The following is a 22,556-nucleotide window of genomic DNA, read 5'->3' as shown; positions in this document are numbered from 1 at the left end:
ACGTAGGGTAGTTAACCGTATAACTTAGTGACGCCTAGTGGTTCAGTGGGTTAAGGCGCTGCAGCCGGACTGAACATGTAATGGTTTTTATCCGATGAAAGAAGAGTTTAATACTTATGTAATGCCACTGGAGACTGGTCACCCTCGTCATAAATGTTGTGACTCAGTAGCCTTGTCACGGGCTCCTGCGCTTCTAATGGGACAAAAAAGGATTGGATGACGAATGGATGGATGGATATACTTGTTTAAAACACTTGTTAAAATGCATATTAACAACATGATAAATTTATTGTGTCCACATAAACCCATCCACTCCAGAAAGGTGACATTAAAATACAAAACATGTAGCCCACAACTGCTGGCAGTATTTTATCTTTGTGAATTAGCGATGGGATTACAAGAAATTATAGTCGACCTGAACAGGGAAAATCTGATGTTTAACCTGAAAAAGCACGATGAAAAAGGAAATTACTGAACGCATTTCCAGTAAATCTATGAAGTGAAGAACGAGAATTTGTTGAGGACTATTTATAGGCTACCTTGAGGCAGTGCAGGGAGAACCAGTCCATAGCAGTGAAACAAAGGAAGAATAGAAATGGGATAGAAAACTTCTGAAGACTAAGGAACATGAAGGATAAGCCAATTGCCGTTGCCAAAAGAGATTTTATATAATCTGTATCTCCGTCCTGTTTTAACTTTTGGATCGGAAACGTGGTTTCTATAACAAAAATCCTTAGGATGTACAGTAAATTTACTAGTTCAGAGAGAGGAATGGAAAGGATTATGTTCTGTGAGAGAAAGAAAGCTTCCTGGATATGACAACGGATGAAAGTTGAGTAAATACTCACTATAAAAAAAAAAAAAACAATAAAAAGCCTTCAGAGGGCGCATACCTCCACCAATGCCATCACAGGATTCGGATCCGCTCCAAATTTTAATCAATTCTTACTTCGTCCATGGCCCACCGTTTCACAAAATTTCACTGAAACTCATTAAGAGCTTTTGGAGATATGGTGTGGACAGAGACAGACACACAAACATATGTGAATACATAATCTCCTCCAACTTCGTTGGCGGAGGTAAAAATGGACTTCAGCAGATCAGTAGAACGGATAACAGATGGACAACTATGATAACGGAGTGGCAACTCGGAGGTGAAGAGGAGAAGGCAGACTGAGTAGCCTACTGTACAAGATGGCGAGACGAGATTCGGAGATTCGTTGGGATTGTAGGGAGCAAGCCAACAGTCAATAGGTCAGAGCGGGAAAACAAAAGGGATAGCTTTGTCCTGCAGTACTCTAAAGTTAACTGACGACGACGATGATGGGAGAGCGTTTTACGTCGGCCTACTTCGTATAACATTAAAACCCCATACTCTGAGATGTCAAGCTCGAAGAAAACGCATTGTGATTGTTGGTCAGGTATTATAGAACGGTAACAAAGTGATGTTTTTCATCCCTTTTCACTTAACAAAAAGAAAAATATAAGATAATGAAAGTCACAAGGCTAATGATTATGAACGCCTGTTGGTATATCATCACCATCATCAGCCGTTTTAGTGTCCACTGCAGGACCGGCCTATCCCGACCGAAGTGGGGACCATACAGCCTATGTATCTCTATCTAGTGGCTTAGACTGTCTGGCAGAGACTGTATATAGGGTGAGAAGTGCTTGTAAGTGTAATTGTAATGTTGGAGTGGCTTTGGATGTGTGTAGTCTGTGAACCAAGCGTAACTGGTCCGCGCAAGCCGACTGGGTGCAATCATACTTTATAGTATGCGACACTGGTTCAACCACAGCACCCCTTATGTCCGCCAAAGCAGTACGTGGCCGGATGAACTCTCCCAAAGTTTCTTATCTTGGCGGGGCGCGAACCCTCATTCTTCCATGTACGAGAACGCACACTTTACCACTTTACCACAGAGGCTCCTGTTGGTGTATATATATATATATATATATATATATATATATATATATATATATATATATATATATATATATGTGTGTGTGTGTGTGTGTGTGTGTGTGTGTGTGTGTGTGTGTGTGTGTGTGTGTGTGTTGTTTACAGAAAAATATGCAGAATAAACGTCACAGAAGAAAGTTGACTTCGTTATTGTTTCACAGGAATCCAACATCATCCTGACTCGTTATTGCTTCACAGGAATCCGGTGTTACGGTATTGTTAACATCATCCGGATCGCTTTCTCTTCTTACACTTGGGCATGCTCTGTCACTGCCCATTTTTCTCTTTCATTTTTCATTTTCACAAGCACAGGTCTAGTCTTGTTGCCAGAATTCTTTCCCAATCTTTACACTTTCTCCACGCGAATTCCCTCCAGTACTAAGCTCTTTTGAATTATATCACTACATTTCCCAATCCCTTCCCTTTCTCATCCTGTAGCGGTGTCTTCTCCAGTTTCACTGACATTAAACATCATCTCTTCTCTATTCTCTTGTGCTGCACCATTCCATTCCGTAGTTCTTGCCTCAGCTTTCATAAGTCTCTCAACACAGTAGAGAGTCGAAGTGGTATCGATGACTATGTACTTTTTTTTTTTTTTAATGGCAATCGACCATCTGGGCTGAGGCCATGGTCATTTAGCCATACTAATTATACACACATGTAAACATACATATACATAAATATGCACATATAATCATACACATATGTAAATACATATGTTTTTATTTTATTTGAACAAACAATACCCTAACATCGCTAAACCTATAAAAAAAATAGTTAACCTATACTAATGCCTAACGGCAAATAGCTAAACCTAACTAAATATTCAATTTTCGTATACTTAGGGATAAAATACCTCAACCAACAGAGCAACATCGACTGCAAATGTATAATGCCTCTCTACAATATACACCTGCGCTGATCACCTGCTGACTATCGATCGAGGCATATGTATTAATGTAGGGTACATCAGTATATGAAAGAGAACCAGAGGGGTCAGGAACTACTTCATACAGTGGCGGTTCTAGCCGGTATGGCGCTCTGGGCGAGACCCTCTTCAGCGCCCTTCCCCCTCCCCCCCCAACAAAAAATAAAAAAGAAGCGGTGCCAAGGCACAGCAAACCCGTCCCCGGCAGTTAGTTTGGTGCTGACGTATAAACACAACAGGATATCTAGTCAAAGATGTCACCTATCAAATTTTGAGTAAATCGTGTGATAATTGACGATTATATGTCCATTTGAATTCTAGGCCCAACCCACCTGACATTGACCCCCCTACCGTTAACTGGAGGGGTGACCCCCCTGATGTAATAAGGCATCTTATAGGATGCAGATTTTAAAAATACACATTTAGGTTTTGGTTTCATGTCGGTATAACGAATTTGAAAGGAGTTATGGCGAAAAAACGATTTTTTCTATTACCCTTTTTTTTTTTTTTTTTTTTTTTTTAAGACGTACAGCCTGAGCCTATTCCCAGTTTGGCCCAAATTTTAATCAGGTGATCAGAAGGCAATAGCCCATCATCCCTGTAATTTTAGCCAAATCGCACCAGCAGTTTTCGCGTAAAGTTGTTAACAGACAGATAGACAGACAGCAAACAGATAAATCGAGTGAAAACAATACCCGTCCCCGAGCCCCTCCAGGGCGGGGACAGGTAAAAAACAATTTGCACTAACTGTAATTTTTATTGAGACATTTGGAACACCACAAATAAATGTTCATAACATTTACAACTATAGAAAATTGCACAAGTCCTATATCACACAAATATACAGACAGAATAACACTTATAAAGAAGAGAACCTAATTATTACACCATTGCACATCAAACAAGAAACACACAAACTAAATTGCAAAACTGCCGTCCAAACTCTGAGCTTTCTTGCCTTCCTTGATGCAGTCATCAGCTACATCATCATATGAATTCTGCCCAGCAATCTCATGGCTAATACAGATGACAGCAAGGCCACTAAGGCGTTCTTGTGACATGGTGGACCTCAGGTAGGATTTGCTTAGCTTCACCTTGGAAAAGCTCGTCTCTTATTCAGCTATGGCCACTGGAAGAGTAAGACAAATTCTGAGAGCAGTCCACAAATCTGGTTAAATTTCTGAGAGCTCCCTTTCATGTATAAATATCAGCAGCTCAAGCAAGGTCGTAGTCTTCGATGGGAAGTCAGGCAAGTTCTTCAGTTCCTGTGCAAGCTCTCTGTCATCCAAGTCTGTGTGTTCTTTATAGTACAGTGTCATACTAAAGGCCTCAGTGATCTGCCAGCTTCTCATTTGAGAGACTTTGGAAGGTTGACATCACTCCACACTTCTCTCCCACATTTGCCAATGTGGAAAATCTTTCCTGAAGGGCAGACGTTGCAGCATCAACAACGACATTGAAAAATGCCACCTCCAGCTTCTTCAGGGCATCACTCAAAGGCTCATCAAGTGATTCATATGAAAAGTGCCGGTTTGTGGACCTCGGCCCTTTTTGTAGTAGAACGGTCTCTTCATTCATACCCTCGCAGATATTCTTGACTGACATTTGTGCAGTCATAAAGCCTGTTACCCTGTAGCTACTGAAACCTTTTTCTGTCACCACCACTACTACTGTAACCACCACTGCTACTGTATCTCCACCACTACTCGCCATCACCACCACCACTACTACTGTATCTTGTCTTTTGAAAACTGATGAAACTTTACTGTTGTTCCCCTGTTTGGTGTGCAACCATACACAGCGCACACCTTAGATGGTGCCATACTTTGACCCAGAAAACCTATGTAATCAAAAGAACAACTTTTAAGATGCAACGCATTACAATCTACATATATTGATAAACGTCTGATGACAGCAAATACCACACATGGACACGATCATCACTGTTTTTCCACTCCTCTTCTGTAAGTAATTCTGTAGACCCACCATAACACTATGCCGATCGAGTGCTGTTTACATCCTACTCGTCGAGTGACGTCGCTGTTCCAATAGGAAAGAAGTAAAGAGTTTCGTGCTCCTAATTTGTAATAGTCTATATACACTGGTCATTGACAACATATTGTTGCATATTTCTGAAAGGTATGTTACCCCCTAGTTTATTTTAAAATTAATAATTACTGCTTGGAATGCATTTTCACTTCAATAGGTTTGAGACCCTCCCAGCGGGCAGTAGCCTGCCTAGCTCACAAACTGGAATTAGGGCACCCACTCCAACGAGGTTAACTGACCCACACGGTGACGCGATATCACCAACGTGACGTGCAAATGAGCGATAGAAAACCGATCGAGCAAATGTCACCAATCCGAATTTTGTGTGGGACCGCCCCGTGCCATCCTCGGCAAAATTGTCGCCCTGGGTGGCTGCCCATGTCGCCCATACACACATCCGCCCCTAATTTCATATATGCCAACTGTCGGCCCTGATTAAGAAAACTTGTACTATAGGCATTAACTATGTCATATGTAATAGTTAGCCTATTGATATGTAATAATTATATGCACTGGCATATATCTTATATCACAATGTGTTGTACGTGGTGTCTGCTGGAGACATACTGTACACAGCTTCTCACTAGGAATGTCAGTCCTCATGATGCATATCAACAATTCTGTTGTCCCAGACCATCAAGAATGTCTTAACACCATTCCCAGCCCTCTATCGCCCAGTTGCTTTAACATCCTGTATTTCAAAAGTTTTTGAGTCCATTCTTAAAAAAAAAAAAAAAAAAAAAAATTAAAGCATCTTTCCTATTACAACTTTCTGATCGTCAGTATTGGTTCCACCAGGGACGCTCCACTGGTGATCTTCTCACCTACCATTCAGACACATCCTCCTTTCGGGACATTGGCAAAAGCTTTGCCATTGCACTTGACATCTCAAAGGTTTTCGACCGAGTCTCGCAAAAATCTGTAATTTCCAAACAACCCTCTGACGGTTTCTATGCTTCTCTCTGTGCCTTCATCTCTAGCTTCCTTTCTGTTCGTTCTATAGCTGTTGTTGTAGAGGGCCACCGTTCTTCTCCTAGTGCTATCAATAGTGGTGTTCCTCAGGGCTCTGTCCTATCACTAATTCTCTTCCTTTTATTCACCAATTACCTTCAAAGCTGTACATTTAACCCTATCCACTCATACACTGATGATTCCAACCTTTACCTTTCTATTCGCATCTCGCATCGTCTATCTCAGCAGTTCCTTCAACAAACAACGGATGAGGCTATGGCACACCTAATATTTGACATGGCTCATATCTCTGACTGGGGTGAAATTAATCTTGTTTTTATTGCATCAAAAACTCAGTTCTTTCATCTATCAACCTAGCAAAATCTTCCACAGGAGTACTCTCTGATTTTTAACAATATCGAGCTCAATCCTGTATCATCTTTAAACATACTTAGGGTTTCATTCTCTCGGGATTTATCTTGGAATGAACAGTTATTATCTCTCTTGTAAAATCTACTTCCAAGAGCTTGGGTGTGTTAAGCCGACTTCGTACCCTGCACAGTTATTGATTTTATACACGGGCTGTATTCACCCCGTCTGTGTAGAGTGCAACTCTCATGCGTGGCGAGGCTTCCCACATACAGCTCTTCTCAACAAGGTAAAGTCAAAGGCTTTTCGTCTCATTAACACTCCTCCTCTTACTGACGCCCTTCAACTTCTGTCTCTTCGGCGCACTGTTGCATCTTTTTCTCTTTTCTGTCGCAGCTTCAACGATCACTGCTCCTCTGAACCGTCTGCTTGCATCCCTCCACCTTTACGAAGGGCGCATAGCACCCATCTAGCAACAAACTCTCATACGTTTTCTGTCCAACTCTCTAATGCAAGAGTTAACCGTTAATCCCAGTCCTTCATGTATGCAATAGGTCAACTCTGGAACTGTCTCCCTGTCTGTTTTCCCTGCTGCCTACAATCTCCAGTCTTTCGAACGCATTGTGTCCAGGCATCTCGAAATGAACGGATCTTGAATTTGGCTCCCTGTTTTCTTGCTTTTGTTTTTTTCCTTGGAGGGAGCAATTTGTAGGCCCCTGGCCTTCGGTTCGTTCTTCCATGCATTAAAAAAAATTTCAAAGGTAGAGAGGATGGAGACAAAGCAGAAAGGCTTGAACCGTACTGAAGGCGACACAGACCTGTTGGTCACTGGACCCCAGACTGAAAGACAGTAGAAAAATTAGTATCTACAGTATCCAAAAGTCGGGGGAAGGTCGTACCAGCACAGAGGACAACACATAGAACAACCAAGTAAACGAGTAGTAAACATGGGAAGTATTTTTGGAAATGAAAGCATTTTGGTCTCTGCTGTATGTGAAGATGAAAAGGTTTCATTATTTTTGGATTCAGGCTCACCAGTGAATTCAATAACGTAAGATGAGTTAGAAAGAATTTTTAGGGATTGAAGAAAAGTGACGTTTTTGGAAGAGTCTTACTTAGATTTATACACTGCGGATGGTAAAGAAATACCAGTTATTTGTATGATGATATTAGACACCAAATTCACAGAGACTACGAAAACGGTCACTACTATTTTCTATATAGTGGAAAATTTAGTAATTACAGCTAACATGCTTCTAGGCCTAAATACGATGAGAGAAGAAAATATCATTCTAATGCCATACTTCAATGGGATAAATTTCGACAGAGATTTCATACAGGAAATTCCTCCACCAGAAGTGTCGAAGGAAGCTGGAACAATCCAACACCATAGCAGAATGCTTCCGTCTGACTTCAAAGAACACAGGAAGACAGATGAACTCACCAAGCATATATATATATATATATATATATATATATATATATATATATATATATATATATATATATATATATATAGGCCAAACGTAAATACAAGCGAAATATGCACAGTATTGGTTAACGTTATGAATGTTGCAATTGCCGATAAATGTAAGATATGTTGAAGGACAGCAGCTGTTGGCATGTACAGTATATTGATGGCACAAAGTCTGGGTGTGGGATATTCATTGGGATTATGAATCTCACACACAGTACGTGGAGACTGTAATTTCAGGGCTATATTCGATAGGAAGGATTTGGTTGTGCAGTATCTGTATCTAAGGAAGTTCTTTTCTTTGTTGACAGTGAGAGAGCTTTATATGAATAACTGTCTGCTGGTTCCACTGATTATGATATAGTCAAAAGATGTGCATTAGCTATCCGGTGTACTGAAAGCACAGCTCGTAATATCCATTTCACATGGACTCCTTCCCATGTTGGGATACCCTTCAATGAATAGGCTGACGATTTAGCTCATAAAGCTCTACTTTTGGATACTCCTGATATTAATGCTGAATATAGCTATACTTTTGTCAAAAGTACGATCAACTCTCTTGTTAGTCATGATATTCCTAGACATCATGCTAGCATAACAAATGGCAGCAGAAGCTCTCTTCACTATGTACAGTATATACGACTCAGAATACTCAGGTAATATATGGCCAACGAGGTGGACGTCATGACGCTGTTGTCATAAGACTGAGACTTGGTCATAAACATCATTGGGAATTCATCAGAGGTCACCCTGTGCAGTTTGTGGGGCGCCTGCAGCACACACACTGCATCACTGTAAAATGGAATGTCCACTTACTGCGAGGTATAGAAAACCACAGCTTCTGATGTTGACTGAGCAAATCTCATGGTTAATCAAAGAAAATTTGTTACTATTCTTTCCATTCTCCGTGAATAGGCCATCCTGAATTTATAGCAAAGTTCTAGAAGGCACTACATTCATTACATGTATAGTAACATAGATGTAGATTGACTTACTGATTGACTGACTACAATATTTATTGTTGTAAAGGTATAGAGTACAACAAAAGGTGGTGGGTCTTGCCACACACCGTCTTCAGCAAATACAGTTATATAGAATCATTGGTTATATATTCGTGGGTGTAGCCACACGCCCTTTAGCAAATATTAGCTAAATTATTTGGTATGAAATGCAAAGGAATTTACAAGATTTATTACATACAGGAATGAGAAGTGGTATCGATCAGAGCAGTACAGAAGCACAGCATGGCAGCACTTGGCACAGCCTAAGAGGATGGCATCGCACAGCTTCATCAGTGGACCGCATGGAGTCGGTGAGTGACGGCCAAATTACTCACCGAGACGTCACCACTCCCCCCTCTCTCTCAACTTCACTAAATCTAGTTATCTGCGTATATTATACAAGTCCTTCATTGGCACACACTGGTGTTTTCTTTTACACTGGCTTGAGTGGTATATCTGCTAGCGACTACGGCTGGGTAGTGGACGAAGTAGGTTATGAAGCTATGACGTAAATTACAAGCAAAATGTGTTGTATTGGGTAATATAATCAATGTTGCCGATAAATGTAAGCTAGATTGAAGAATAGTAACTATTTGTCCGTGTTACTGTACATTTGATAAATGTAGTGCTTTCTAGAACTTAGGTACATATCCAGGGTTGCCACGGAGAATGGAAGGTCACAAATTTTCACTAATCAATCATGAGATTTGGTCAGCCAGCGTAAGAAGTTGTAAAACACTGTAACCTCTCAGGTGAGGCACATGACGTCCTACCTCCTGTAAAGCGACCAGGTCAGGTTTATGTACTATAACGTAAGAGTGTAGGTCAGTAAAGCGTGTCCGTAAGCCATTTGCCAGGTATATGTGGAGCTAATCACTGGGCTTCAGTTTCATCCTATAAATGCTCCATATTCGCCTCACATTGCCTCAGTTCCTTTGTCATTCCTGCCGGGTCTTGGCGCACTTCACTGAACTTCCCTTGAACAGGTTTTTCAACCAGGGCACGGAGAGCTGCCCTATAGTTTCTCACCTTGCACGATTCCCCCCCCCCCTGCGCTCGCACGTCCACCATCAGGCTCCTCTCCGCCACCATGACCTGGAGAACCGGAAACCTCAGGCACGTCGCACGCAGCTGCAGAATCCTCTCTTTCTATATCATTCTTGACAGAGTAGTCCTCCTGATGCTGCAATTGCGTCTCGACTCGCTGGAGTCTCCGGGAAAAGTCCTGCACTGACAAGTGGAGATCATAATGACGCCGTAGACTGGTTCCGTTCCAGCAGGAATCGCCATCTGTAGGCTGACTTGCTGTGGATTCAGCAGGACGTACTGATGGCTGATTTTGCACAGGTGCAGCAGTGGTTGCTTTCCCAAGCTGTGGGAAATTCGAGGCCTGTAGACGGGCCTCCCAAACACTGGTCGGTGGTGGCGGTGGTGACTGTGCTACGTGGGCTTGAACTACAGTGTGCCGTGGTCGTCCTTGGTTTTGGGGGTCACGAGGACGGGTGGGCATTGTGTTCCCCTCCACAGTTTCAGCACTTGGGTTTGAAGTGTTCGCCTCTCTCGATTTTTTCAAGACAGGTGCTGCCTTCCTGCCTCCCAGCACAAAAACGACACTTGTATGTTGCACTACATTTCTATGCCGGATGCCCCCACCTGCTGCAGCGGCGGCAGAAGTCAGGGTCCGAAACAGCGTGCAAACGTCCTGTATCCCAGTGGCCTGATGACTACTGTCTCTGGAATCTGCGCCTCTAACAAAGCAATGAGCTGTGATCTCAGATCTTTGTCAGTCGTTCTTCTCTTCATGCACAGGACATTTTCTGAGGCTTCAAAATCCTCCATCGCCCAACACACAGGAACATTATCAATAATAATCCTGGTCTCGGGGCGGTTGATAGCCTGTTTCCAAACTAATGCCATTAAATCCTTTTCGAGTCGAATAATCCACAGCATGGACACTTCCTACTATGACATATGGATGTCTTACCTTCTTTGAACGGTACCTCAATTTCAGGTAACTGTTCTGCAACAGAAACAGCCCACCTGGATTATTGTGAAAAGGAGAGCTCAGAGTCCGAGACGAAATTCAGCTTCACTCTGGCATCACGATTTTGTTCCAGTTCGCCACATTCAATTTCCTGCTCTGCAACTGATGCTTCGCTGTCCTCCCACGTGCGCTGGCGCTTGCTGGGTCCTGTATCATTCGTGACACACAGTGCCGCTTGCACCACTGCACCACAGGTACCGCCAGCCCTGTTCGTTTATCGTGTTTGAGGTTGTTCCTGCCCTTCCCCGTCACTCTCCGAGATCGAGAATATCACAGGCGCCAGTCTGTCCCACACTGCTGTTGGTTGTGATGCCCTCTTCGCCTACGGTGAAAGCAAATATGATTAAAAAATAATTCGGCATGCGCGAGCTCAAATAATTTGAAATATTAGTGTAGGTTTCAACTTTATGCTACTGTAATTAAACTATTAAGAGCTATTATTTCTTTCATCTTTATGAATAATATATGGTTACGTATGTAAAGCGAAATTAACAAAAACATTTTATTACAGCGGTCTCTCAGCCTCGCCACTCACCAGTCGTCTCTTCAGCTGACCAAGATGGCGGACTACGATTTGACATCGAAATTAGGACCATTTTTGGACCGTCACTTGGTCTTTCCGTTGATGGAATTCTTGTCTGTCAAAGGGGTAAGCAAATTAGATCATATGGAATATGTCTGTGTGGAAATAACTGACCAGATAACGTTTAATGGTATTAGCTTGCCTCCAATGTGGGATGCATGCCTGTGTTTACTTCACCGCTAAACCGGGCGAATCGGAAAAAGAATGATTTTTATTGCGTCTTTGTGGATTAGGAAGTACCACTAAGATAATTAATGAGTTAGGGCAGTGTTTTTTTTTTTTTTTATTTACCAAGGAAGGCTACCGTTGCCGATGGGTATTGTAGGTACTAGTGGCAGGCGCATTTGCTACCTGCCAGACGGCTGTTTTGCACCATGCCAGCTTGTTTTGCTACGGGACTGGGCCAGATTTACCAACACCCTGTAGATACTGACAATCTCTCGTATTAATTCTCACCAAACGGCACAGCCTTACCATATTTTCCATTGAAATGAGGCTTTCACAACTTATTTATTTTCCCTGGATTACCACAGCTGCTGGGCATTTTCATAAGCTTATCTCTGAAAGCTATAAATGAGGGTTTAGAATGCATAATTATTCCGCCAGTGTCTGACTTTAGATGGCCATATCAAGCATTGTAATGCATGTGTTTAAATTTGAAAGCTGGCTGTCAAATCAGGTTAGGTTTGGTTTATTCATCAAGTTTCCCATAACTTTGTCTATCTGTCTCGGTAAATTTTTAGAAGTAACCAACGTTTTCTTTTGTTATTATTTATATGTTTTCCAATGCAAAATACTGTGTTTTAATTAGTTTTGACTTTCATTTTTTGGGGAAAATCCCTCTTTTGGAACTTTGAGTAAGATTTCCAAAAGTGGGTTTATCCCCCAAAATCAAGATCAAAATTAATTAAAAACGCACTATTTTGCATTAAACGAACCCACAATAACAACCTAACCTAGCCTAACCTAACCTAGGCCTAACCTAGGGCCTGACATAAGACCGAGTGCACACGCTTGCACCAGCCAATATGGCGCGACATTCATCAGCTACTGAGCGATAGCCTAACCTAAGGTACTGTATGACTATCCCTACAAAATTTGTTCCCCCAACTCAAACTAGGCTTAAAAGGTAAGTCTTAGTTAGAATAGTTCAGGGACGTAATATAATGAAAATTGGTAACGGTTACTTCTAAAGTTATACCTTATCTATCTATTGCCAGACACCTTAATCCCTTACAGGGTGGCCATAAACAAATTGCCTCCAAGTCGTCCTGTCCCCCACCATTCCACTGCCCTGCTTCCAGTTCACACCCCTTTCTCTCATATACCTCTCCACTCCATCCCTCCATCCCATCCTTGGCCTTCCCCTCCCTCTCTCACCCTCCACCTCACTCACATATGCTCTCCTCATCAGTCTCTCACTCTCCATCCTCTCCAAATGGCCAAACCACCTCAGTGTGTTTCTCCTAACACTTCCTATCACATCCACACCACAATACTCCTTCACTTCCTCATTTGTCTGTCTCTCTCTCCATGTGACTCCACATGCTCCTCTCCGATAACTCATTTCCACTGCTTTCTCTCTTGACTTGTGCCTCCAATAACATCCAAGCTTCACTTCGATACATTAGAGTTGGTATCACAATACTGTCATGTAATAACTTTTACACTTCCATGCCCACTTCCCTGTTTCTTATCACTGCTTTCAAGGAACCAGCAACTTTGACATGGTTATTATGGTAATGTTTAAGTATGATAGGTTAGGTTTCATTAATTCATCAGGTTTCCCATAGCTTTGACATGGTTATTAGTGTTTTGAATATGATAGGTTTGGTTAATTCATCAAGTTTGCCATAGTTTGATGCAGTTATTAGTGTTTTGAGTATGATAGGTTAACTTTGGTTAATTCATCAAGTTTCCTGTAGCTTTTACACAATTATTAGCGTTTTGAGTATGATACATTGACACATTCAGTCAGAGCAGTGATTGGTAAACAGTGTGTTGCTGGTTGGAGAGATTGTTGGTAAACATTGTTGCAGGCAACCCTGCTTAAATACCCTAAAAGTAGTAGCTATAATTTTATTTCCAGTTGCTTCTTGCAGTCAGAATTCAGCAGAAGGCCCGCCGACATGTCGTAAAAATACCCCCGCTAATACCAATACACCAGTCCTGTATGAGACAGCCCTAGCATGTATTCAATATGGACGGTGGGTGTTAGCGCCGAAGTGGTGACATGTAGAGGTGTGCGGTACGTAGGAGGACTACTGGGCCTTGAAAGCAGGCTGTGAAGCCTATGCCCAGAGTCGGTCACATAAAAAAAAAAAAAAAAAAAAAGTTAACTATCAGTGTTGCATATATGCCAAAATTTTCTGCCTTGAGATCATAAGTTTGTTATAATATAGGTGGGGTTGGTTTGCCCCTTTTGTTAAAGAATTGCCTTTTTTTTTTTTTTTTTTTTTTTTTTTTTTAATGCATCCCTTATGATGCACTTTTTTTTTTTTTTCCCTAAGTGGTTAGGATTATGGCAGCTGCAGTTGTACACATACTCTGACGGACTACGATTACAGCACTTGCAGAGCTTTTATACACACAATGAATGCTAGAGTTGTTAGGTTAGATTAGGTTATGGATACCATAATTGTAGTCCGTCAGTATATACTTATGGTTGCTGTATTCCTAACCACGGCCTTTTTTTTTTATTATATTTTTATTTTTTAATTGGGATGCATGCCATATGACGCATAATGACAGCATTTTTTACACAGCATTGGAAGAAGATTAAATGGAGGGGAGGGGAATGAGTTTTTGGCAAGTACTATACTAGTATTTTAGTATACATAGGCAATACGTGTTCATCTGGTGGTAGGTAGTCTTTTTTGTGGATAAAAATCTGTTACAATACAAATAAGATTTTTCTGCATCAGCAGTATCCCTGCTTGTCGTAAAAGGCGACTAAAAGGGTTGGCGGAGGGTTAGTGCCCCTCCCCGGAAAACAACTAACTAAAAAAACAAACAAGAAGCCTCGGACAAGGACTGACCAAACGTTGACGACCCAGGACCGGACAAAGGACTTGGTAATGTGTACATGGAATGTAAGAGGAGCGAATGATGAGGTGAAAGAGAGAGAGATTGTCCAGGTGCTTGAGGATGCGAAAGTGGATGTATGTGGAATAACTGAAACAAAATGGAGAGGAGAAAGTGTGAGAGAATGGGAGTATGGATGGGGTATATGTGCAGGAGTAGATGAGAATGAGAGGGCAAAGGAAGGAGTGTGTATAGTTGTGAGTAAAAGATGGAAGAAGAGCATAAGACAGTATGGATCAGTTGGGTCAAGGATTGTGTGGGTAAAGTTGAAAGTTGGAATACAAATGTGGGCGATTGTGTGTGTGTATGCGCCAACGCAAGATCGTGCTAGAAGAGTGAGAGAAGAGTTCTGGACAAATGTGAAAGTGTGCATGGAAAAGTTTGGAAGGAATGAGAGAGTGTTTTTGATCGGTGATATGAATGGTAAAGTTGGTAATGTGAAGGTGGATGGAATAGTTGGTGAGTGGGGTGTGCCTGCTGAGATAGATGAGAATGGGAGTGCGTTAGTGGACATCTGTGCTGGGAGGGGTTGGTAATAGCCAATACCCTCTTCAGGCATAAAATGATCCACAGGTATACATGGCGAGTGATGAGAAGGGTGGGTGGTGAACTGAATGAAAGGAAGGCAATGATTGATTATGTGTGTGTGGATGAAAGGATGCGAAGATGTATATTGGATGCAAGAGTTTATAGAGGTTGGTGGAGTGGCCTTTCTGACCACTACTTGGTGGTGGCCAGAATTAGGATGCAAGTAAGATGGAGGAATAGAAGAAGGGAAAGACGAGAGGAAGGAGTAGTTGCAAGGAGAGTGGAAAGGTTACAAGAGGATGAGAAAAAGGCAGAGTATAAGAGAGAAGTGGAGGAACGATTGGGCAAATATGAATTGGAGCAGATGGGAGACGTGGAAGGTGTGTGTAAGATATTTACAGAAGAAATATGTGCAGCATGTGATGTGGTGTGTGGAAGGAAGAGAAGACGGAGGGGGGTGCAAGGAACAGCGTGGTGGACTGAAGAGGTGAAACAGGCTGTGGCACAAAAGAAGAAAGCATACAATGAATGGATGAGAAATAGGGGCGTGGAAGAAGTTGAGAGGCAGAAGAGAGAGTTATATGTGGAAAGGAAGAGAGAGGTGAAAAGATTAGTAAGAGAGAGTGGATCAGGAATTTGGAAGGAATTTGAGTGTAAAGTGGAGGGACTGTAAGAAAATGTTCTGGAGAGAAGTGAAAAGAGTAAGACAGGGTGGAAGTGAAGTTAGCAGGGGAGTGAAAGATAAACATGGTAGATTACTAGTGGAGAAGGGAGAAAAAGTGAGCAGATGGAGAGAACACTTTAAGGAATTGTTGAACGTAGAGGATGGAAGTAATGCGAGTATAAGTGGCTGGGGAATGGCTGGGAGAAGGAGGGAGGTGAGAAGACAGGTAGAAATCAGTAGGATAGAGGTTGTGGAAGCAATGAAGAAAGTTAAATCGGGGAAAGCCCCAGGAATTGATGGAGTGTGTGGTGAGATGCTGAAGCATGGGGGAGAGATAGTAGTAGAATGGATGTGGAAGATGTGCAGATTGGCCTGGGAGGAAGGTAGAGTCCCGGAGGATTGGAAGTCAGGTATAATTATTCCCTTGTACAAAGGAAAAGGGGAAAAAGAAGTGTGTGGTAATCATAGGGGCATTTGTCTTCTTAGTATAATAGGAAAAGTGTATGGTAGGATACTTATAGACAGAGTTAGAGAAAGAACAGAGAAATTAGTTGGAGAAGAACAGGGAGGCTTTAGGAAGGGAAGAGGTTGTGTAGATCAGATATTCATTCTTAGATCTTTAGTGGAAAAGTTTCTAGAGAAGGGAAAGAAGTTGTATGCGGCTTTCATGGATTTGGAGAAAGCATATGACAGGGTGGATAGACAAGGATTGTGGAAAGTGTTAAGAATATATGGAGTAGATGGGAAGTTGTTGAATGCTGTGAAGAGTATGTATGATGGTGCTAAGGCTGCAGTGCGTGTGGATGGTGAACTAAGTGAATTTTTCTCTTTGAAAGTTGGGTTGAAACAGGGATGTGTCATGTCTCCATGGTTGTTCAATCTGTACATGGATGGGGTAATAAAAGAGGTACAAGGTAGGGTAGTGGATGTTGGAGTGGCCCTGGTGAGAGAGGATAGTGTTTGGAAACTCCCTGTACTGTTGTTTGCAGATGATACTGTGTTGTTGAGTGAAGATGAAGGGGAGCTGCAAGGCTTGGTGGATGAGTTTGAGAGAGTGTGTAAGAAACGGAACCTAAAGGTGAATGTAGGGAAGAGTAAAGTGATGGTCTTTGAGAGAGGTGAAGTCAGTGAATGTATAGCGAGGTTGGATGGTGAGGAATTGGAAAATGTGAGTACGTTTAAGTATTTGGGTAGTGTGATGAGTAAGGATGGAGGTTTGGAGGGTGAAGTGCTTGAAAGGGTACAGCAGGGAAGAAAGGTTGCTGGTTCCTTGAAAGCAGTGATAAGAAACAGGGAAGTGAGCATGGAAGTAAAAAAGTTACTACATGACAGTATTGTGATACCAACTCTAACGTACGGAAGTGAAGCTTGGACGTTGTTGGAAGGACACAAGTCAAGAGTGAGAGCAGTGGAAATGAGTTATTTAAGAGGAGCTTGTGGAGTCACGTGGAGAGACAGGCTGACGAATGAGGATATAAAGGAGCGTTGTGGTGTTGATGTGGATGTGATAGGAAGCGTTGTGAGGAACACACTGAGGTGGTTTGGCCATGTGGAGAGGATGGAGGGTGAAAGACTGACGAAGAGAGTGTATGTGAGTGAGGTGGAGGGTGGAAGAGGGAGGGGGAGACCGAGGATGAGATGGAGGGATGGGGTGGAGAGGTATATGAGAGAGGGGGGTGTGAGTTGGGAGCAGGGTAGTGAAATGGCGGGGGACAGGGCGACTTGGAGGCGATTTGTTTGTGGCCACCCCAAACGGGATTGAGGCGTCTGGCAATAGATAGATAGATAGATAGCTCTATCGTTGTTGAAAGTGGACAGTTTTTCCCTGTTGTCAAAACTTCGATTCCCACCAGCCCCCCATTACTGGGAATTGGAGTGGAGGGGAATATCACAAAAATTGCTTATTTCCAATAGAAATGAAGGTCAAAATCACATTAAATTTTGCAGAATAATATGCATGATTTTTTTTGCCATTTTTTTTTTTTTTTTTTTTTTTTTATGTAGCTGAAATGAAATGATAGACAGTAATGAGAAGTGTTATGGTGGCTAGAAAGATCAAGTTGGAGTGACAGCTCGATATAAATATGATCCACAAGAGGTGACTGGAAGTTTTTCAGTACTGTAATGCCACCAAGGAAAGTGGTGCCAATGAGGAGTCTACACATGTTAATGCTGTGTACTGTAGGTGAAGATGTAGTGCCCACCCTGCAGCCAAACCTCTTCATATTTCCCTGCACCTCACTGTGGGAAAGAACCCTGGTCTGACCCTGCCAAGGTGCTGTTTATCACAAGGGGACATCGGTTCCATGTATGGTGTATATAATGTTCTTTACTTGTAGGGCGACCTCACAGAAGCAGTTGTTTACCTGTGTTCAACAGGTCTGTTGGGCCAGACAGGCTGAGGTTAAACCATAACAACAATCAAGGCAAGTACAGTAGGTTGGTCATCCACCCATCAGTGCACTGGTTAGTGGTAGCCTAGCCCTGGGCTCTTGCCTCTTGGAGGGGGTAAAAATAGGATTTGTTGTTACTGTTTTTGCATGATTTGTAGGGGTTGATTTTGAAATTTCAGTAAGTAAATTTTGCTGCTAAGCTACAGTTTCAGTAATGGTATACAATTTTACTTCTTTCTTTTTAGATCTATGATGAAACAGATCTTCAGCGGGCAAAATTGGAACTGCTATCCAGTACAAACATGGTGGATTTTGCTATGGACATTCATGCTTCCCTGTACCCAGATCAGCCTGTCCCCACTGAACTGCCGGAGCGCAGGTCCCGTGTTGTGTCCGAATTAAAACGTTTACAGGTAAGATGAATAGTATTTGTCAGTAATAGTTATTTATCATCATCATTATCATCCAGACCTCCTTTCCCACCCTAGGGCTGGGTTAGGACTAGTAACATCCAGACAGCCCAAGTTTGCCCACTCCAGTGGGCCATGCTTCCATTCATTCATCATTCATCTTGGCTTTATCTGATATGCCAAAAACTTTCACCACATTGTGTAGCTTCACTTAAATGTATCTGATAAGAGTCAGTCTGAATGCTGTCACGTTAAAAAAGGGCGCCAAATCCCTGATCATTTACTTCTCACAACATTCATCCAGCAAGCTCGATCTCTTGTCAGTCCCCTAGCCTCACCGACTTCCATACCTCTCTTCCTCACACAATCATCCACCTTATCCTTCCACCTTCTCCTTGGCCAATCTCACCTCCTACCTCTTTCAGATTCTCCCAGATGTACATTTTTCACCACCCTATTGTTTTCCATTCTCTCCACAGGACCATATCATCTCAGTACAAGGAGTCCCCAATAGACGAAAGGGTTAGGTACCTTTAAAATCTTTCGTATATCGATTTTCTTATGCTGTATTGAAGCATTTTTCCCCATAAGAATTGTAAGAAAATGAGGAGATGTGTTCCAGGAGCCCCCCAGATTCTGTCAGCCAACTACACTGTACTGTACTGTGCTGGTTGTAAGCGCTTAAATCTAAGTAGAAATGTTAATAAAAGCTAAATGAACTTTGAGCAGTTGTTTATTTATCAAGTTAGTGAGTAAAAAATAGAAAACAGTACTGTACAGTGTATACAGGTGAGGCCCAGTCTCACTCATGCCCTGACCTTCCTCGTGCCTCTTGATAATTTCGAGCTTGCACTCCAGTGTCAGGGTTCGGTGTTGCTTCTTCTTGAGAGGCTCCACAGATGATGGTGAAGGACGCTTGGGTGGCATGATGCAAGATGTGAAAGATTCTCGGAGTACAGAAGGCACACACTGCACAGCTGGAAAGTGGGAACAGACTGGGACGAAGCGGAGGTAGTTGCTTGCCTCGCCATACATAATAGTGGCGCTGCGGTCAGTTGCACGGCAAATTTGAATAATTTTCTCGTAGTGCTTTTCGTGCCATCAAAGCATATGCCTTTTGTATAGGGGGATTTGCCTATATTTTTCACTTACCTTCAAATTTTCGTATATCGGGGACTCCCTGTACAGGTAAGCCCTTAATTCACGCGAACTTTTTTCACGCGATTTCGGTTATCCATGAATTTTTCGTACAGTAATTAAAACATAAAATTATAGTATTCAAATAAATAATTTTAATATACAAGAGAAATATATAAAATATAAAAATGCCTACCTGCTGCACGTGTGCATACATATATGTGTGTGTGTGTGTGTGTGGGAGGTCGGTCTACCAGGCAGTAGTAAAATAGGCACCACACAGTTAGTTTGAATCCGATGGTCAAACCATGCGTGACTCTCGAATCGTTATTTGTGGCTTATTTTTCTGCCTTCCAGTGATTGCTTGCCTTGTCTGCCAACATGGGGCCTAAGCGTAGTGCTAGTGATGCATGTGGTAACACACCAAAACGGACTAGTAAAGTGATGTTGCTGACAGAGAAAGTTAAAGTGTTGGACAAACTTAAGGGAGGAATGTCGGCGACAATTCTCTGTCAGGACGATTCCCCGTCATTTATTTACATACCAGTTTATTTAGCAAGTACAGTACACTAGTTTTTTACTTATATGAGTTATAAAATCCCCCTGAAAATTAGTTATTAAAGTATTAATTAATCAATAATAAGTATATTTATAGAATGACAGGAAATCATCTGTGTTTTGATGATGAATTGACTTCGTGGTGAATTGTCTTGGAACTGTGTGTTTGGGGTGAGTCAACTGTTCTTACAATAAAGAAGGCAGAACGTAGCATATGGGAGGCAGTGAGGGCTAGTGCTCCAGACTGTGCTGAAGTGTCTCCACCTATGCCTATGAACTGGCTTGGAACCGTGTGTTTGGGGTGAATGAGTCAACTGTTTGGACAATAAAGAAGGCAGAATGTAGCATATGGGAAGCAGTGAGGGCTTGTGCACCAGACTGCTGAAGTGTCTCCATCTATGCCTGTGCTTGTCAGGTTTCAGTGTTAAATTTCTTACATTTTTGTTGTTTTTCATACTTTATGCTAGTTTATAAGGTGTATGTAGTGCATAAACAGTATTATTCAGATGTAATATACTTAGTAGACATGCGTAATTATTTGCACACAAGGGTAGAACATATACACGAATTTACCACGTATGCGAAGGGTCTGGGAACGTAACCCTCGCGTGAATTAAGGGCTTACCTGTACACTCTCTTTGATTCTGTTGTCCACAGACTTCTTCACCCCACATCTTCCATGAATCACATTATTTCGTATCCTCTCCACTCTCTTTACTCCACATACAGTGAGTCTTCGAAACACGAAAACCCGAAGTACGAATTTTCGATGGTACGAAAGCGATGAATATAGGACAGATTCCACATTACGAAAATATCTGTCTCAGTGATACGAAAAGCGATACGAAAGGAAATACAAAAAATTCAAAATGGGCGCGGTGCTATGCACCGCGCTTGCATGTGGAGAGAAAATGAACTAACCCCTCTCTGGTTAACAAATTTTCTCGCGCTTCTCAGTTGAGTCCACATTCCACCTCTCCTCACAGCTTTGCTGTACATGTGGATATTTTTGCAGCTCTTCACCTTTTCATATTATTTTGCCATGCCTCCCAAGCACCCAGCATCATCTTCAATATCAGGGGATCCTGCTGCAAAGAAGCAGCAGCACCGTACTCTAACTCTGGAAAGGAAATTGGAAATTATAAGACGCCACGAGGAGGGGCAGGGAGTCTCGAAGATTTGGCATGCTTTAGGCCTTGCAGCGTCCACCGTTGTGACTGTGATGAAGAAAAAGGAGATGTACAAGAAATTGGCCACCTCCTTTACAATTGTATACAGGTATTGCTTGCTTCGAAATAGGAGGGGTAAAGTTTAGGTGGGGGCTCTGAGGGGATCCTGGGAAGCATCCCCCCATTTTTATGTATACAGTAATCACTCTAATATCCGGACACCCAATAACCGAACATCCCCACTAACCGAACCTTATCGTCCTGGGATCAAACATTCCCAAAATGGTCCGAAAATCCAAAAAAATTGGAAAAAAAATCGTTTTTTTGCCGTCCGTAATTTGAACTTGCCGCGCGCTCCAGAGGCATTGTTTTTGGTTCGTCATTCCTCCGACATCCGATAGAGCGCCGCTGCATCCTCCCCACTTCCCGCCTGTCTCTCACCGCGACAAGACCTGCGCTGTTCGCCATGGCTGCCCACGTGCTCACTTTTGTGGTGGTGCCGTACTTGCTTCAAGGCCTCCTGCTGCTCTCTGCCATACTCTTAGTGTGTGTGATGATGGCCCCGCCTCCTGAGAAAAGGAAGAGAGTGGTGTTGACTCTGGAGAAGAAACGGGAGATATTGGAGAAGGTTGATGCGGGTTGGTCTTCCTCTCGCATTCTCCGTGAGTTCAACCTGGCCCGGTCGACTTTGTTCGATATCAAGCGTTCCCGAGACAAGCTCATGCAGTACACGGCTGACTTCTCGTCGAGAAGCAACGCACTGCGTGGAGAGGAAGGTTATGTTTACCCCCAAGTATGCAGAGATCGACCGCTCCACGTTGATTTGGTATCGACAGCAACGTGCAGCTGGTGTGATGGTACGTGGAGCGGAGCTGAAGGCTGCTGCTTAGAAGTTTGCAAGGCTTCACGACGCCCTTGACTTCAAGGCATCCGAGGGTTGGCTCTTCACGTTCAAGTTACGACATGGCCTTACTAACCATAAAGCACATGGCGAAGCATTGGATGCTAACGAGGATGGAGTGGACGAGTTTCGGCACAAGGTGAAAGGCTTGATCGACAGGGAGGGCCTCACTCTCGGTCAAGTCTATAACGCTGACGAAACTGGCCTATTCTATCGCTCGGTGCCAACGAACACTCTCGCCGATGAGACGGAGAAGCGTGTACCTGGCCGCAAGCTTTCTAAGGAACGGATATCTGCTTTGTGTTGTGCCAATGCTAACGGCATGCACCAGCTTAAGCCCGTTATTGTTG

At 42.6% G+C, this 22,556-nt stretch overlaps 1 protein-coding gene across 1 annotated transcript in view; it reads left to right on the top strand.

Moving 5' to 3' along the window:
• Positions 1-11,316: 11,316 nt before the first annotated feature.
• eIF3e (eukaryotic translation initiation factor 3 subunit e) overlaps positions 11,317-22,556 on the top strand; it is an 80,225-nt gene continuing 68,985 nt past the window's right edge. Inside the window, exons 1-2 of the mRNA XM_080282704.1 lie at positions 11,317-11,428; positions 18,277-18,444. Of these exons, the coding sequence (XP_080138830.1) occupies positions 11,339-11,428; positions 18,277-18,444 (258 nt within the window). The 5' untranslated portion in view covers positions 11,317-11,338. The remainder of the gene's footprint in view (positions 11,429-18,276; positions 18,445-22,556) is intronic.

The sequence above is a fragment of the Coenobita brevimanus genome, chromosome 94, assembly GCF_032717465.1.
Source record: "Coenobita brevimanus isolate Jiangsu-jjx chromosome 94, ASM3271746v2, whole genome shotgun sequence".
Lineage (NCBI taxonomy): Eukaryota > Metazoa > Arthropoda > Malacostraca > Decapoda > Coenobitidae > Coenobita > Coenobita brevimanus.
The sequence above is the reverse complement of the archived record's forward strand: the minus strand, read 5'-3'. Positions and strand labels throughout refer to the sequence as shown.